The following is a 17,041-nucleotide window of genomic DNA, read 5'->3' as shown; positions in this document are numbered from 1 at the left end:
AAAATTGGTCTGCATCAGGCAGATGCTGTAAATCCAACCACGTTTATACAATAGGTAGCAAAAGTATTTATTGTTGACAATTCAATTCATAAACATCGTCATTTTTGGATAAAGTTCTCGAAAAAATTTAACAGGAGTTTATGAATTAAATCATCAGCGCTATGCATGTTATTACATATGTTCATCAACTCTGTTTCATCATTTCAGCCGGGAATCGTCCACTGCTGGACATAGGCCTCCGCCATTAAGCGCCATAGGGACCGGTTCTGGGCCGCCTTCATCCATTGGACTCAGATCCTTACCAGGTCGCCGGATTAATATTACCAGCATTATATAACACGAAATTTTGCATCTAGCGGTCAAAAATACCAGCAGAGTAAGTTCAGGCGCATAAATTGCAGTATCCTGTATTTTAATGTTTTTAAGGCTGAAAATATTATAACAAGGAAGACTGTAAATTCTTATTACAATGTAGACACTAAGGGGTCTTTTAAAATGATGCAATTTGCTAAATTGTTAAAGTGGCATGAAGGTGAATAACCTGAGGAAAACGATACGAAGTATTTTAGTGTGAAAATGTAAGTATTAAAATTGTTGAAATGGATTAAGTTGTCTTTTTGATAACCAAAAATATTGCACGTGTACTATTTCAACTATTTCAGTTACCTATTTGATCTTTAATACTAGTCCTCTAGGGGTCGAAATTTGACCATCGAATATAGGTCACATTTGTTCCACATATTATACATAAATTTTATTTTTCAGCACTCGTCTATATGAAGTCTAATTATGCCAAATCTCACACTCCGTGCGCGCAATGTGCTAAGAAAGGAACATAAAGTTTTTCTTCACTATTAATATATAGATGTTAACTTTACTGTAATTTTATAATTAATCCTGCATATTATATTTCATTCATAACTATTCAAATGGCTATGACATTGGTTCGATTTAGGGCCATTTCTTCCTTTATTACACTCATAGGTAAGAATTTAAAAATATGTCTGATAATATTTATAATATAATTATATTTAGTATTAACAAATTGCGTGTATTAATAGCACGCAAATATATTTTTTTCCTAGCTGAATACCTTAATCAGAAACTGTTAATACCAGAATTTTCCACTAACCCATCAAGATTCTAGAAGCTTACGCAGAACCCCGGTTCATCCTCCAATCATTGGCCAATTAAATAATCCAGCGTTCGAAAATTGAATATTGTCCCTGACCTCGGCTCGAGATGGGTATATAAAGGAGATGCAGTGTCGCCCGGTTTAGTAGACTTCTGACATTCGACCGGTGACGATCGTAAAATGTTGACCTTTTTCATCGTGAGCATCGTCGCTGCGGCGTCAGCGGGCGTCATCCATGAGGGCGGTTGTCCTGAAATCAAAGCGGTGGAGAATTTTAATCTGACTGCTGTGAGTAAAATTTTGAGGATTAATTTTTATTTCGATGAAATATTATCAGATATTTTAGAAATAAAGGAAAATAGATATGTATTGGTATTTCAGAAGAAGCAAATTTTGAAAAATATATTTTTTGAAAGTCAAACGTAATATACAAAAAATATATATTGTTTGTGAATTTGCGATATGTATTGATAATGATAAAGGTATCATGTGTGTCATCTGTTATCGATTTTGAGCCATTTTATCTTCAACAAATTCCTATGTACTATGCTTCATGTACAGATGTTTTATCAGTATATATAGGTATTTTAATTACTTACTTTGTTCTTACCAAAATTGTTTCGAATCATGTATCTATCACCTCATTGGTTCATTGATAGCATCTTGGCTGTGAATCGTGAGATCCCGAGTTCAAATGTCAGAGTCGCGTATAGTGTGAAATTTGTGAAGTTTTCTGACACCAAAAACATAAACTGGTTACCCTGTATATGAACTTGTGATAGCAGACAGAATAAAGCTGGGTTAGAAATCGGCGCTCCTGCCTCCTCCTTCAGGGATCAAGGCGTGAGCTTACGTATTTTATAATTCTGGTCATAATTTATTGTTTTGATAACATAATCTATTGCATAATTAAGTTTATCGTACATAAGAACTATAAAAATATTCAGACCAATATGTTTATATCATCAGCAATAAAGTTTATTGTTGTAAAATAAGTGAATTGGAATATCTATTGCAATAAAATTACAGTTATTCTCGTTGGTAGATAGTAATCGGACTCGGTGTCAGGAAGAAACATCTAGAAAAAGAGAAGTTCTAACAACCGTCGACGTACAAATGAGTTTTTTTACGTCATGGCAAAGGAACTCGATTATCCCTGATGGCAAGCAGACTGGGTCCTAAATAGAGTGTCGACTTACGAGAGATGACTATCCCTCGGCAGTCCACACAAGCCGGCAGGTTATAATATAATTCTGAACATCAATTGTCGTCAAATGTAGTATCATACTGTTGAGGTTTGCATAGCCAAATACAAAGCCTTTTTAATAATGTTATGTAAACTGGCCGTGTAACAGTATGTATCTTTTGAATTATTGTATTTGGAATGAAATAACAATGTACTGTTACTAAGCAATGTGTGCTAGTCTAATACGGTTGTCTAATGTGTTCAATCTATTGAAAATATAAGTTCCTATTCAACGGAAAATCTGGTTTACTTTTAACACTTACTCTGCAAGGGCGACTCGAAGCCCAACACATACTGTGCTCTTTTTTTGTACTAATCGCATGGGGGTCCGCTATTTGATACGTAATTCGTCCCCTCGCCAAGTGTGCTCCAGGTTTGTTATTTAGCCGCAAAACAAGTTAATAAATGATTTTAAGCTATTTTCACGGTCCATGATCAGAATTATGATTTTAAAGGGACAGAGGAATTGGGTGTAGGCTTCTAAAAACCTTTCTGTAGGTATTTTAATATGCACCCAGGTACAACTATATGTTTTTGATAAATTTCGAGTATATGTCACGACAACACCAGAAGTTGATAAGAGGGTTAAAGTCATATTATGTTGAACTACGGAAGATAATTGTGTTTTTATCACAGCCAAGTGGTTAAACATTTCCATGCGATTTACATAGAATACTAGTAATCTCTACTGATATTATATTTGACAGTGTAGATAAGATGATTGTAGAATATTGGAGAACACCTTATTGGAGACAATGGTACATTCACATCTAATTATTTTATTAACATGTCAAACTTTCATTCCTAAAACTTTATATACCTTCGATACAAACCCAGACTTGTGAGATTTAATGATTTCTCATGTTTACGCGAATGTTAGACATTAGCATTAAACTATTTTAAACATTAGCATTAAATTATTATTATTTTTTTTAATTTATTAATATAATATAATCTACTGCACTACCCTCTCTTTCTATTTCTCGTTTTTATATCCATCCCATGGTTGTCTGGAAGACATTGCCTAGAGCGATAAGACCGCCATTTTTACATGTGCCGTTTTTTTTTTTGTTTGTTTGTTTTGTTTTTGTGTGTGTTTGTACAATAAAGAGTAAAATAAATAAATAAATAAATATTTTGCGTATTTTATCTCGGTTTTTATATTTTTTCCCGACGTTTCGATAGCTTTGCAGCCTTCATAGTCATGGCAAAGGGTGGGGGGGGGGGGGGTAACTTTATTGTATTTGTTCAAAATAAAGTGTACTTTTCAAGTACATTGCTTCTTTAATAATTTTTCAGTCTTTTAACCCATCAGTCCCAAATTACGTCTGTCATTCACACCTCTTTTTTCTCGCACACGCACCTTACATTCCTTTCCATGCATCAAACTAACCTTTCATTCCCACATTCGGCCGTTCGTGAAGTATTAACGTTTTCGTACGACGGCATAATATTCATCCGATATGTTGCATTAGACATAATATCTATTGATAAGCCTTCATCATCATCCAAAATCTTTAGAGTCCCACTGCTGGGTATAAGTCTCTCTCATATCATGCCACCTTTTTCGGCCGTGATGATAAATTAAAATCAGATATCCCGTTTGTTTTGCGGATAAATAACGAACCTCGGGCACACTAATGATACTACATTTTTTTTATTGCTTTGAATGCCGAGACGGGCTTGCCATTTGCCAGATGGTAAGCGGTACGACCGCCCATAAACAATAGAAACTCCATCCAACACCTTGAATTATAAAGTATTATTTGGTATTCCACTGAGATGTCGAGTCTTATTATGTTCAGTAGTTACACTGGCTACAATGTCCTTCAAATTAGAACACAACAGTGACTACACACTGTTGGTTGGCAGTAGAAATAAACATTGCGGTGGTACCTACTCAGGCGGACTCTTACATATGAGAGACCTACCACCAAAACACATATTTGACCATAATTGTAGTTTAGATTAATGTTCACGGGTCTTACCCTTTTGATATAAATAACACAGTTGTTAAACACATAAGCTCATGTTTGCATTGTTTGACGCAAAAAATTCGTTGAATTATCAGTTTGATTGTTGACCTCATCTATTATGTTTGGTTATAGCGTTTTTATTACTTATGTATTCAAGCTGTGATTTCGTCTATTATGTTAGATACTATTTACATTCATCACCGTATGTGTGAATTGTGCTAATTTGAATTTTACGGGGAATTTTGTGTTATTTAAATATTATAAATAGATATTACGTATACCCTTTTTGTACTATGGGTAACTCATTTTAACAAGGACGTTGCAGAAATGGATTAGCTTAATTTATGATCGTCGACTTGCCTGAACACAAACTATTCTACGGAAATTGAAATAAAACTGTCTTTCTGGTGTTTATAGCGGTTTTTGAATAATTGCAAAATGAAGGTAGATTGTAACTTTGACAACGACGGACAATACCTCAGTCCCCGTGACCATGAAGGCTGCAAAGTCTTCGAAACTATGGGAGAAAATTATAATATAAAAAACCGCGAAATCATTATTCATTGAACATACATTGGCATGTGAATAGTTACTTCTGTATTGGTAGTTTCTCTGTTTATTTAGTTATTCTTTTCTGTATCATCATCTTCTATTCTACATAGATGTTTGACCGTTATATAATTTGACTCATGTACTTTTATTTATTTATAAACTTTAACAAATGTATATCGGCCGAGTTTATGCCAAAGGCATTCTTACGATGGTATAGAGATGCGAATAAACATATCGTAATAATGAAGTTCAACATTTTCTCCTTCAAATCGTAATATCTTCACATAAAATAACCTCCAACAGCAGTGCCGAAGCGTCGATACAACCCTATCGGCTTCCCAGTAGGTTTCTTTTCGTTTGTCTTAAATTTTATTTTCTATTAAATTGGTCGCGATGTGTTAGGCATTTTTTTGCCACGGGTTACTTTTTGAAAATTTCTCCTTTCGTCACTGCTCGATAAGTTTATTGGATAAAAATTAAATGAGTTTTATCTTACTTTGATTATCTTTGTTGTATTTTAATGACGAGACGAACTTGCCATTCTTCTGATAGTATTAGCAATACGACCGCCTGTAAACTGTAGACATACCATCGAACATCTTGAATTACAAAGTATTGTCTGGTATTCCACTGCTCTCGCCATCCTGAGACATGAGATGATAAGTCTTATTATGTCCAGAGTTACACTGGCTACAATGTTTTTGAAACCGGAACACAATAGTGTCTACACACTGCTGCTTGGCGGTAGAAATAGACATTGTAGTGGTATCTACTCACGCGCACTCTCACATAAGAGAGACCTACCACCTGTATACCATTGTATTTCGGAATATTCCTCACTTAAGGTTTATTAGCTTCACAGACGAATGAATCACCAGTTAAATTAACGTTAAATGAAGTAATTTTCCAATAAAGAATCGTCGATAATACACAAGCCGCTCCCTGACCACTTAATGAATCGATGAATTGGCCAAACCTCACCGTTAATAGACCATGAAGGATATCCTGTTAAAGCCTTTAACAATAAAAACATTGTGTTAACTTCGAATAGATTTTTTTTTTATTTAAATTTGAAGTTGCTTTACGATAATCCGTAATGTCTACTTAAGTTAATAATAAAGAAATATTGATATTCAATCATATTTATATAGTTATTTTTTTTATTAAATGTAACTTATCTAAATATGTTATTGTTGATAGCCGATAGGATTTATTTACCATCTACCCTTTCAAGAATAAATTATTTAGCAACCCTTTATTAAATATAATATTTAGAGCCGATTTCCGCTATGCGTTATATGTAAGTTAGTTTGAATTAGGAATAAATAATATTTGCATACTTTCCTCCGCATTTATTGTAAGTAACTTAGTCTGTCTGTTTGTTACGCTTTCACCGCTGAACCACTCATCAAATATTTATAAAATTTTGCACGGAGATAGTTTTATTCCGAGGAAAGGATATAGGCTAATTTTATTCCAGGAAAATATATAGATATTTTTCACGCGAACCAAGCCGGTAGCAATAACTAGTAAATAATTTATAGGTTCCAATTTAGGCCTTATACATCCATGCTTGTTGGCACATCTTTCTTTCGAATAATAGATAGCAAATCTTTGATTTCATCCTATTATTAACATTACTTTTTAATTTAAAGTTATGATTAGTTTTACTATTTTTTATGAGTGGCATCAGGAGGATGATTTGTTTCATAAGTTTTTAGCCTATTATAGCTAGTTAGATAAGTCAAGGAACCACAGTTCAATAGTACTGATTTTACCTTTAAATTACCTTTTAGGTAATAATACACACCTTCACCAAATCGGGAAAGTCCCTGACGAAAACGTAGCGTTAGACATAGTAGTTTTGCAAACCGCTATAGATTAAATAATCGCATACGAAGGTCAGCACTTACAAATGTTTGCACAGCTTACATCATTTTGTAGCTATCATGTTTGTTTAAACTTTAGTACAACTCGCAAATAATATTCTTTAAATATTTTCTAGTGATCAATAGAATTGAGTGTTTTTACGAGGTGTTTGCTGGTGGTAGGATATATTGTATATCTACCCAGATAGCAACCACGCGAGATGTTAAAACCCGTCATAATGGCTCAAGTATGTGTCGCGTTTTGGGATCAGCCTGTGTTTATCGGATTCCAACAGGCCAGCACAATTATATCGACTGGGTTACTCATCTCTCGTTAGTCGACTTTCTATTGGACCCCAAACCATTTACCATCAGATGCAATGGGGTCAATTTTTCACTCCCGAAAACAAAAAATCGAATTATTTACCAGTGGTCTCAGCTTTTCCAGAATGAATGTCATTTTTAGCTCTTCACATATCACCATATCGTGAAAATCTCGGAGTTCCGTTTTAGTTTAAAAAATATTTACGGAGTAATTTTTAAGACAGAAAAACCCAGGCACTTTAATTTTTGCCCCACCCGGGATTCGAATCCATGACCGTTATGGTCGTACTCGTACGGCGTACGCATTACAACTACGCAGAGGCAGTGAATATTGATTTATTCTACGGCTCTAAGATTTTGAATAGGAAAATATATTTTTTTAACAGCATCATGGAGCAACCGCACGTAAGAGTTGATACTATTTCTAACTCGATCTATCAATTACTCATCAACCACTCCTCGACATTAGTCATGTTTACCTTTTATTTCATATGATTCTTATCAAAGACACACATTATATCAGATACACTGCACAAATATTCGAATTGAAAGTTGAAGAACGCGGATGTAGATAAGACCTAATCCGGGCTGTATAATGATATACCTTTTAAGTCTATAGTCTGTTTTGAGTCTCCTTCTTCTTCTTCAGCCTTTGGACGTCCACTGCTGGACCTCTTTAAACGATTTCCAGATCAACCTGTTAGAAACGGCCTGTATCCAGATACCTTTTTTTTGGGGCTTGGTCGTTATTTCACTCCTATCTCGCTCTGCACGTCCGCTTTTATTGATGACTACTCACTATTCATGCTATCAAAATATTTTTTAATAAAGCCTCTTTCGATGCAGGAACCGATAAAATACTATACTGCCCACATTAAAGCTTAAAGTATGAGGTCCACTCCGCATGCTCCGGCAAAACATGATGTACGTCATCTGTTACTCCACAGTCGGGTTCCTGCGGCCTTTATAAGGGTGCCTGTCTTTAATTATATTTTATTAAATATCCAACTTATTTATTGATGGAATATGCAAATAAATAGGTTTCGTGTATGTGAGTATTTATGTAATTTATTAAGTGTCCATTCTAATCATTGTAAATCTAGTTGGACAGTATCTTGGTTCTTAGGCAAGTTAGAGCATCAGTTCGATCCTCAAGGACGTCGAGAGAGTACCATTTGCGTTCAATTCTAAAAATAAACACGTATTTCTAAATAAAATTCACAAATGGCGATAGGATATTTTTCTTTTATAATAGGAATTCGGGAATTATGAACACTAGTAAAATTTCTATTTACCTTAACTGAATTTTATCTAATTTATTCCCTTTCCAATTCCAGTACCAAGGCGTGTGGTATGAAATATCTAAGCTGCCGACAAATGCCGAGACAGGTGGCAAGTGCGCTGCTGCGGAGTATACCCTGGACGGTGACGTCGTCAAACTAAAGAACACGCACGTGGTCGACGGAGTACAGAAGTATCTAGACGGAACCGCTAAATTGGCAGCCGACGCGAACAATAGTGGCAAAGTTGTGGTCACGTTTAAGTTTGGAGGTGAGAATTTAAAATATAGAGAGGGCTGAGATTAATTACTAGAAATAGACGACCTTGGTGGTGTAGTTGTATTATGTGTGCCGCATGACATGACTCTAAGGTCCCGGGTTCAATTCCCAGCTCGGGCAAAGTGATGTTCAATATTAGCTCGAAGTCTGGAATTTGTGCCCGATTTGGTAATAGGCTTGCTCTCTATCACGTCATCGCATGGAACACACAGGCGAACAGTTGCCATGGTTACACTTCTGTCTACTTCGGGGTCAAAGATGCGATGGACGTGTGTGTTACTAGTAGTATAATTGGCATAGTTAGGTGGGTAATAAAAAAAAAAATGCTTTATTCATCACGTAGGCGAACATGGTTGCACTTATGATAAGTCAAGGTACATGAGAATATTTAATTATTACTTAATTAAATTAACTTATATAAAAAAGACAATTTATATTGAAAATAAAATAAATGAAAAATATACTTAGTAAACAAAGAAGGCAGCTCGGGCTGGCAGGGAAGAAGAAATAAAATTATGTATATATGTATTTTTGAATAAGCAATAAGGGAGAAACGCGTCGCGATCCTCACCGGTGAGGACAATAAAAGCCCTAACCTAGCTAACCTACCAGCCTTTCACTAACTACCTAATAAATAAAGGAGTCATCGTTGTCTTTAAGGTGGAATAGGTCGTTTTACTTGAAAGTCTATAAATAGATCGAAAACATTTCAAACTAGTTTTACAATAACACCAAACTAAGAATAGAAATCCATCTAGATAGTGGGGATAAAATTCCAAAATTGTAACTTATTTTTAGGATTTATTTCTATTAGGAACAAAGATAAGATAATATTCTTTGGACTGAATTGTAAAAATATCCGATAATTTTCTTACATTTATCATTAACACAATATTTAGGTATTCTACGATAGTAGATAGCATATTTTGGATTATAGCTTATACTAATCTACCTGTTTGTAGGACGTCTGAGATTTATATCGATAAGGTAAAGCTAATTTAACTAGAACAAAAGGAATTATAATTTATTTCTAAATAATTAAGATACATTATGACTTGTAAGATTTAACGGCTCATTACAGATCTTAGGTATAAGGTAGTCAGTTTTATATAAAAGACTGAATTAGCAAATCTTGGATCGGCCGAGGCGCCATTTTACAATCGTTAACGCTTAAAGAAAACAAGAAAATGTATGCGAATGACAATTTACTAGCAATAAGTCAGTCGGCAAGCTATGTACGATTGTAGGAAGGAGTCTAGGTTACGGTGCCAGTTTCGTGACGGTACCACTTTCTTACCAGTACTGTCAGCACTCAGCATCACAAGTCATTTGAAATTGAAGTCATTTGAAGTCACATGACACCAAACTGCGTTCGTCATCACAAGACATCAAAAAAGATAAGTCGTATAATCTCCAATAGCGACAAGAATCATTTCAGTTGAATCGGAACACAGCTGTAGTGCATTAATGCCTAACATGTTGATAAAAGGTGATAGACCTTATTTCATTGTTATTTTACCTCAAAGGCCGGCAATGCAACTATGATTTCTTTATATTTTGGATTTTAATCGAGGTAGTTTATATGGCTTCAGTGGTCACTTACCATCAGGGTCATGTGCTTGTTACCACCTTCAATAAAAAAACTTACATACTTCTGCATACGAGAGACCTACATTTTCTAATAAATCATGGTGGCGTCTTTAAAGAATAGGATAGAGAGGACGGCTGAAGGGTTTTTTTGCCTCGCGAATTTCCATCTGATATAATGAAACAAGTTGTCACTTCGTTTTATTTTTAGCCGTCTTACCAGAGGTTCTAAATTTGGGTGTCTTTTTGTGAGAGTAAAGTTTATAACGTGGTTTTACTATTAATTAAATTCTTTACGATGAGTAATTATTGTTATTGTTGTGCATTTCGAATTCCTCGCAATTAGCAACCCATTTGATGCGTAAATCAATGAAAAGATTATTTTATTTATGTTGTCCGAAAGAAATGAATGCGGATATAAGGGACACGTGTAAAGAATAATAAATGATTACTGGTAAATAACTTTATCTAAGGCACCGCGCAGACGTCAATTGTTAACTGAGATAGTTAACAATTGATGTTCATGCTGTGACAGCCTGTAATTGAAACAGCACTGCAGAAATTACTTACCGAATTCTTAAAAAAAAACTATGTAAGGTGTATGTTTTGTTGGCTGTTCAAATAAATAAATAAATAAATAGAAAAAAGTCATTGAAGTTACCATGAATCAATTCACAGTTCATGACTAGCAACTTAATTAGGGTAACTGTAAGTTTTATAATACATCGTTGGCCCGTGATTACAAGACATAATCTTTATTTATGTTGCAAATAGGAGATAAAAAAAATTCACGATGGTGAAAATTAGAAGAAAATAATTCACATTTCCCCCTTTATTTACCTTTCGATATTATTGAAAATATTCATTGAAAAATTTTAGAATTATAATAGAACTTTGTAATAGCGGCCCAGCGGTATACAAAAAGAAATATCGATAGACCGTTACAGGCATTTTGTTTCGTGTTTTGCGCAATTACGTATGTATCCTGAACCTAACTAGTAGCATATAGCTTTATCTATATTATAATTAACATTAAACTTCTGTGTATTTCAGACATTGTTAACGAGAGCCCGTTGTCAGTTATTGCAACTGACTATAGCAACTACGCCGTCTCATACAGCTGCAGATATGACGAAAAGAACAAATCCCACCAAGGTAAATAGCCAACCGCTATATACATAATAATAACTGCAATATAAAACATAATTATTGAAGGTGCTACAGGAATTACGGCAGACGTTTGATCTTTTAGAGTTCCTTTCCCTATTTGTAGCGGAAACTTCTGACCGGAGTGATAGCGTAGAAATTTTTATTGATATTAAATCAACTCCAGGCCCACAGGTCAAAGTGAGGCCTACGGAGAAAATCTATATGACCCTTGCAATTTAGCAAGCAATTAAGAAAAATCTAGTAAAATTGTAAAAGTGGAGGAAAGTAAGGGTCGGTCGACAACCAAATTGTTTCCCGCTTCCCGTAATATTAGATTTTGCACAAGTCTTAAAAATAATAGAATAGAAACCGTCAATATCCTACTAAGAAATTTGAATCGTTCGTTTGCTTTGATTGCTATAAAAGTTGAGCAGGTACTAACAAATGATTCTCACATGATTTCCAGACCAAAAATTTACCCGATCACTCAAATGATCCAACTTACGATTTTTCGATTCACTTTTTAACATTGCTTGATGATACTAAACACTCAGTGACTAATGTCTATATTACTGCGTTACTGTCTAGTGTCTGCCACTTCAGAGAAAGAGAACTGAGTTATTTTAATGATATTTTTAAAAGAAAACTATTATTCGGATTTTATCGTGTTTATAGGTATACATTATACTTTTGTCCCGATATTACAATTATAAAGTAAGTAGATATAGTAACTTTCACTTTTTGGACGATCAGCTCCTCAATCTGTGACACTAAAGGTTGCAAAGTCGTGCGAAAAATCTGGAAAAATAGATTTATTTCAATGTCTAACATTCGCGTAAACATAAGAAATCAGTATATTTCAATCATCATTACTATAGGTATTATAATTTAAAATGCAGAACTTTTAAATAAGTAGAGATTATTATTTTTATTATTCATAAGACATCATGAAATCATTATAATCTTCCCTGAGTTATCCGAGGTTTTAAAGTTTTTAATGCCCGGTGCTGCAGTAATAAAATAATATCAAATACGTGCAAACGTGTCGGGCCTATCGCTTTATGCCTAGTCCTGCGTAAAATATCCGTGACTGAAAAAACGTATTTAAGCCTTAAATCATTCAGATAAAGGTATGCGTATCAGTCACGTTGGCGCACACGTTGGATATTCAATGATTATGAATGATACTAAATATCAGACCAGATATTGTAATCCAATAGATATTATATAATTGCGTGCCTGATTGTTCCAACGTATGTTCGTCGCCTGATACCCTATCTGAGACTATTCTAGACTAATTAATGCAGTAAATCCACACGCCAATAATGCGCCAATGTAAGGGCTGTGAGCTGGAAGTTAGGATCGACAATGGCAGGGGCCTAACACCGTATCAGCAATACCAATGATAGGGGGCCCCTGAACTTTGGGGCCCCTGTTGGGCCGTGGTCCTTACCGACATTAAAATAAGCAGGCGCCAAAATTTCCCACAGCCGTGACGGGCCCCCAAAATTTTGATATAGGGCCCTTCTACGACAAGCTACGCTACTAGACAACGGCATGCATCTTGTGGCTAAAGTGGTAAAATTCAGCTAGTATCTGGGACCACTTATCTAGTTTAAATCCACAATGAAATTATTGAAATAGATATATAGGAGATTTTAATGTCAATCGTTGTAAGACGCTAGTCTTTTGCTAATCATTTTCTTGGTTTTTATGTTTAATTTGAAAAGGATATCGGTACGGCCATATTTTAGACAAAAAGGGACACGGTCTCGTAATTCAAATAGTTGTGGGATGTTGAAATTGAAAAATACGGAAATTCTCTTGTACAATTTTATTATTATTCTTCTTCTTATATTTTATGGCTTCCACCGTTCATTAGTCGGTGATTTTGCCAATGTCGAGTAATAATATAAAAATAATAATTTCAGATCACCATTTTGACGATCTTTCAATCAAACTTGTAGTCAGACAAATATAATTTTATTGTTAAACATCTCATTCACTTCATACGTCCGAATTCCATGTGATTTTTTTTTATCATTCAACATAAATAAGCAGCCAGCCACTTAATCAGAATAAAACCTTTTAAGTTTACTACTCCTACATCATTTGACGTAATTTTGGAATAACCTTATCATGGTTTTATAATTATCATAACATGGTATTATATAAGTAATTTGGAACACAATTGTGGATTATTTGTTGTAACTTAAAGCGTAAACAGCTAAGCACAAATATGTTTCCAAACGGCTGAAATAATCAGAATCTGATCATAACGATTTTTGAGCAGTGGTACTATGTCTTGATAGATAAATTATTAATAGATAGCGTCAATATCGATGCTGATAATTTCATATTATAGATATTGTAATGATAATATCACCTTTGTATTATATACTGTCCCATTTCTGGGCACGGGCCTCCTCTACTACTGAGAGAGATTAGGCCTTAGGCCACCACGCTGGCCTAGTGCGGAATGGTAGGCTTCACACACCCTCAAAACGAATGATTTTCCTACACTTTTATAGCAAGCGAGAAATCGCAAAGAATACCCACATAATTTTAGAACAATCAGAGGTGTGTGCAATTGGAATTTGAATCTGCGAACATTCGTCTCGGCAGTTCGTTCCATACCCAACTAGGCTATCGCCGCTTGATATTGTAAAATATGTCAATTTAAATCCAATTAAGAAAATAGGCAAATAAACTTCCTAATTATTTATTGTTATTCTCTTATGACTAATTTATTACTTATATGACTAATTAATAGTTTTAGAAGGCTAAAACTTAAGCTATATCTCATAGTGAAACAATTCTAATGATTTAAATTTTTGGTCGGCTACACGAGTACAAAAATATTGACCTTACTTACAAATGTTGATTTCCTACTTATTCAACCCTCACAGAGAATCAATTTTCAAAAGTACTTTCTTAATACTCAGCAACGCGTTTGGGAAATCTTATGCATAATTGGACACTTTTCTGTCCACCGGTTTAAGTTCTATTTTATTTAGCTGCGCTGCTGCGACATTCAGGTGAAAGAAAGAAGATTTTGAAGATTAAGCTTCAGATAATAATTGTCTATTCTGGAATCTGAAATAAAGACTGATTATGATCAGGCGTTATTATTATGAAAGATCAGGCGGTTTTATTATAAAAGTTGGTAGCCTTTATTATGTTACATGTTTAGAAAATGGACTCAAAAATACCTCATAAATATTAATCTTATTCACATTAAAGATAACATCCGTAAAAATCTGTTTTCAATTATGTTCTTATCTTGTAACAGATTAAACTTAATTTGTCGCATTTATATCTTTCTGGCAATAAAACAAATTCACATTTCATTTCTAGTTTTTGCCTGGATCCTGTCAAGAGAGAAGAAGTTAGAAGGAGATGCAAAGGCCGCAGTCGACGCAGTCCTTAAGGAGCATTCAAAAGAGATCGACCAGTCCAAGTTGGTCCAAACCGACTTCTCCGAAGAAGCATGCAAGTTCTCCAGCTCGAGCCTTGTGACGGAATCCGGTAGGCCATGAAGACTGAGCATCTAAGCCTCATGGCATTGTATCCAACATTGTTAATTTTAAGTTTCTTTTTTGTTTAAAGCACATCAGTATTCAATTCCAAAGTTTTCTAGTTTCTTCAAGTTCTTGTATTCAGTTTTATTGAGGTAATATTTTGTAATAATGGTGCATTTTGAAGTTTGAATGTGTATTTGACTAAGCAAAGGATGAGATGTTAAAACTATTTATTTTGTAAAGACTATCTTAATTGTATTTCTTGGCTTGTATTAAAATATACATCAATCTTCAAAATGACTGGATTTTAAGAGTAAGAGACTATTTGACCAAATTAAGAGTAACGTAAAAGCATTTACTAACTTCAGTAAGGTTTCGGATGTAATTATGTGATATGCACTGAATATATTGTCCATAGACATATTTATTGGATAATTAAATTAATTTGATTACATGGTTCATTATTATTATCAAGAATATCGATATTTCTAGAATTATCCACTTTGACAAGTTAGAATTCGTATTGATTTTTTATATTATCTTTAATCAAACGGTAGCAGTATTTAAACAAAAGTACGTAAGTAGTATCTTAGTACTTAAATTAAATAATCGAAGTACCTATCATAATTTTCAGAATTTATGATAGGTACTTGAAGATATTATAAATGGTATGATAGGTTTTACAATTTCCGAATTTGGTTCAAGAAGAAGCTGTCAGTTGGTGGAAATAGATAAAGCAGTGGGTTTCTTAAACGTGGCAGATGGTTCTGGGTTTCGTTACGTTCTCTAATTGCATTGATATGAATATTATTTAGGTTAAACGCTGGTAGATAGCAGAAATATACAAGGTAATGGTTACTCAGATATTCTCGTTCAAGTGAATATTTGTAGGGTATAATTATTGTACAGAAAGTCATTTTCAATTTATTATCAATTCCAAATACATTGTCAGTTATGGTAAACACAATATTTAATACTATCCATCTGCCCAAGATGTAACATATTTAGACAACTTTTTTTTGCATTGATGGCGTAATTTTAATTGTGCACGGTACGAGTATAACTACCGCGCTCAGGTCCTGGGTTCGAATCCCGCGTCGGGCTAAAATAACTGTGACTGGGTTTTCCATCTTAAAAATTACTCAATCATAATAATAATAATATCAGCCCTGTATTATATACTTGCCCACTGCTGAGCACGGGCTTCCTCTACTACTGAGAGGGATTAGGCCTTAGTCAACCACGCTGGCCTAGTGCGGATACTCAATCATAGCTTGGAGTTAAGAAGTTGGCGGTATTATACCGCCGTGCCTCGGAAAGCACGTAAAGCCGTTGATCCAGCGCCTGATCTCTCCGGTCATGTCGGATCGCCGTCTCACCGGACCATGAGAGTGAATTAACATAGTGTGCAACTGTGTATTGCGTACACACTTGTACACTACAATATCTCCTGTGTACTTGGCTGATCTCCGTTGAGATAGGCCGCCGTGGTCAAAATTCGGTGAGGAAGAAATCAAGCCATCAATTAATAATTGATATATTTTATTTACCAAAACTACAATTTTCCTTATGAATTTAAAACATTAAGTTAATATATATTAGACTAGACTAGACTAGATATAATAGACTAGAATTGAAATAACTGCTTTATTAATTCGCTAATTTTGACTTAATATTATGTCTTATGATGGATTATGAAAGAAATAACTTAGGATTGTAAAACGATTAGTGGATTTATTGAGAACAGTAAAGACTAGACAACGAACCGTAGCATTATTAAGTACAGAGGCTGAATATTAAGTAAAGACAAACATTTTAAGTGTATTTCTCATCTTGGTTTACACATTGTTTGGTTTATACTCTTTGCTACTATACAGTTTCAACATCTTACGTTGTTATTATTAACAAGCGATACTATTTTTGCTGATGTAGGATATATTTTATATCCGCCCGGATAACGACCGCCATACACAAGGTGCTAAAACCCACCATATTAGCTCATGTAACTGCCGTGTTACGAGATCAGCCTGTGTATATCCGGTTTTAACAGGCCGGCATAATTATGTTGAGGGGTAATCATCTTTCCTCTGTCGACATTCTATTGGACTCCTCTCCACATCATTA

General features: G+C 34.5%; 1 protein-coding gene across 1 annotated transcript; it reads left to right on the top strand.

Moving 5' to 3' along the window:
* The first annotated feature begins 1,249 nt into the window (after window positions 1-1,249).
* LOC115446820 (insecticyanin-B-like) lies at window positions 1,250-15,371 on the top strand. The gene is made up of 4 exons (XM_030173619.2): window positions 1,250-1,423; window positions 8,439-8,652; window positions 11,301-11,402; window positions 14,754-15,371. Exons 1-4 carry the CDS (start codon window positions 1,316-1,318, stop codon window positions 14,933-14,935), a joined length of 606 nt encoding a protein of 201 aa, XP_030029479.2. The 5' UTR covers window positions 1,250-1,315; the 3' UTR covers window positions 14,936-15,371.
* The last annotated feature ends 1,670 nt before the right edge of the window (window positions 15,372-17,041 follow it).

This window comes from Manduca sexta, chromosome 13, assembly GCF_014839805.1.
Source record: "Manduca sexta isolate Smith_Timp_Sample1 chromosome 13, JHU_Msex_v1.0, whole genome shotgun sequence".
Taxonomy (NCBI): domain Eukaryota; kingdom Metazoa; phylum Arthropoda; class Insecta; order Lepidoptera; family Sphingidae; genus Manduca; species Manduca sexta.
This window is presented reverse-complemented; position numbering and strand designations above follow the sequence as displayed.

Coding starts and splice junctions, on each gene's coding strand:
- LOC115446820 (XM_030173619.2), top strand. CDS start 1,316: ATGTTGACCTTTTTCATCGTGAGCATCGTCGCTGCGGCGTCAGCGGGC. Junction 8,653..11,300: donor GGTCACGTTTAAGTTTGGAG/GTGAGAATTTAA, acceptor TGTGTATTTCAG/ACATTGTTAACGAGAGCCCG. Junction 11,403..14,753: donor AAAGAACAAATCCCACCAAG/GTAAATAGCCAA, acceptor TTTCATTTCTAG/TTTTTGCCTGGATCCTGTCA.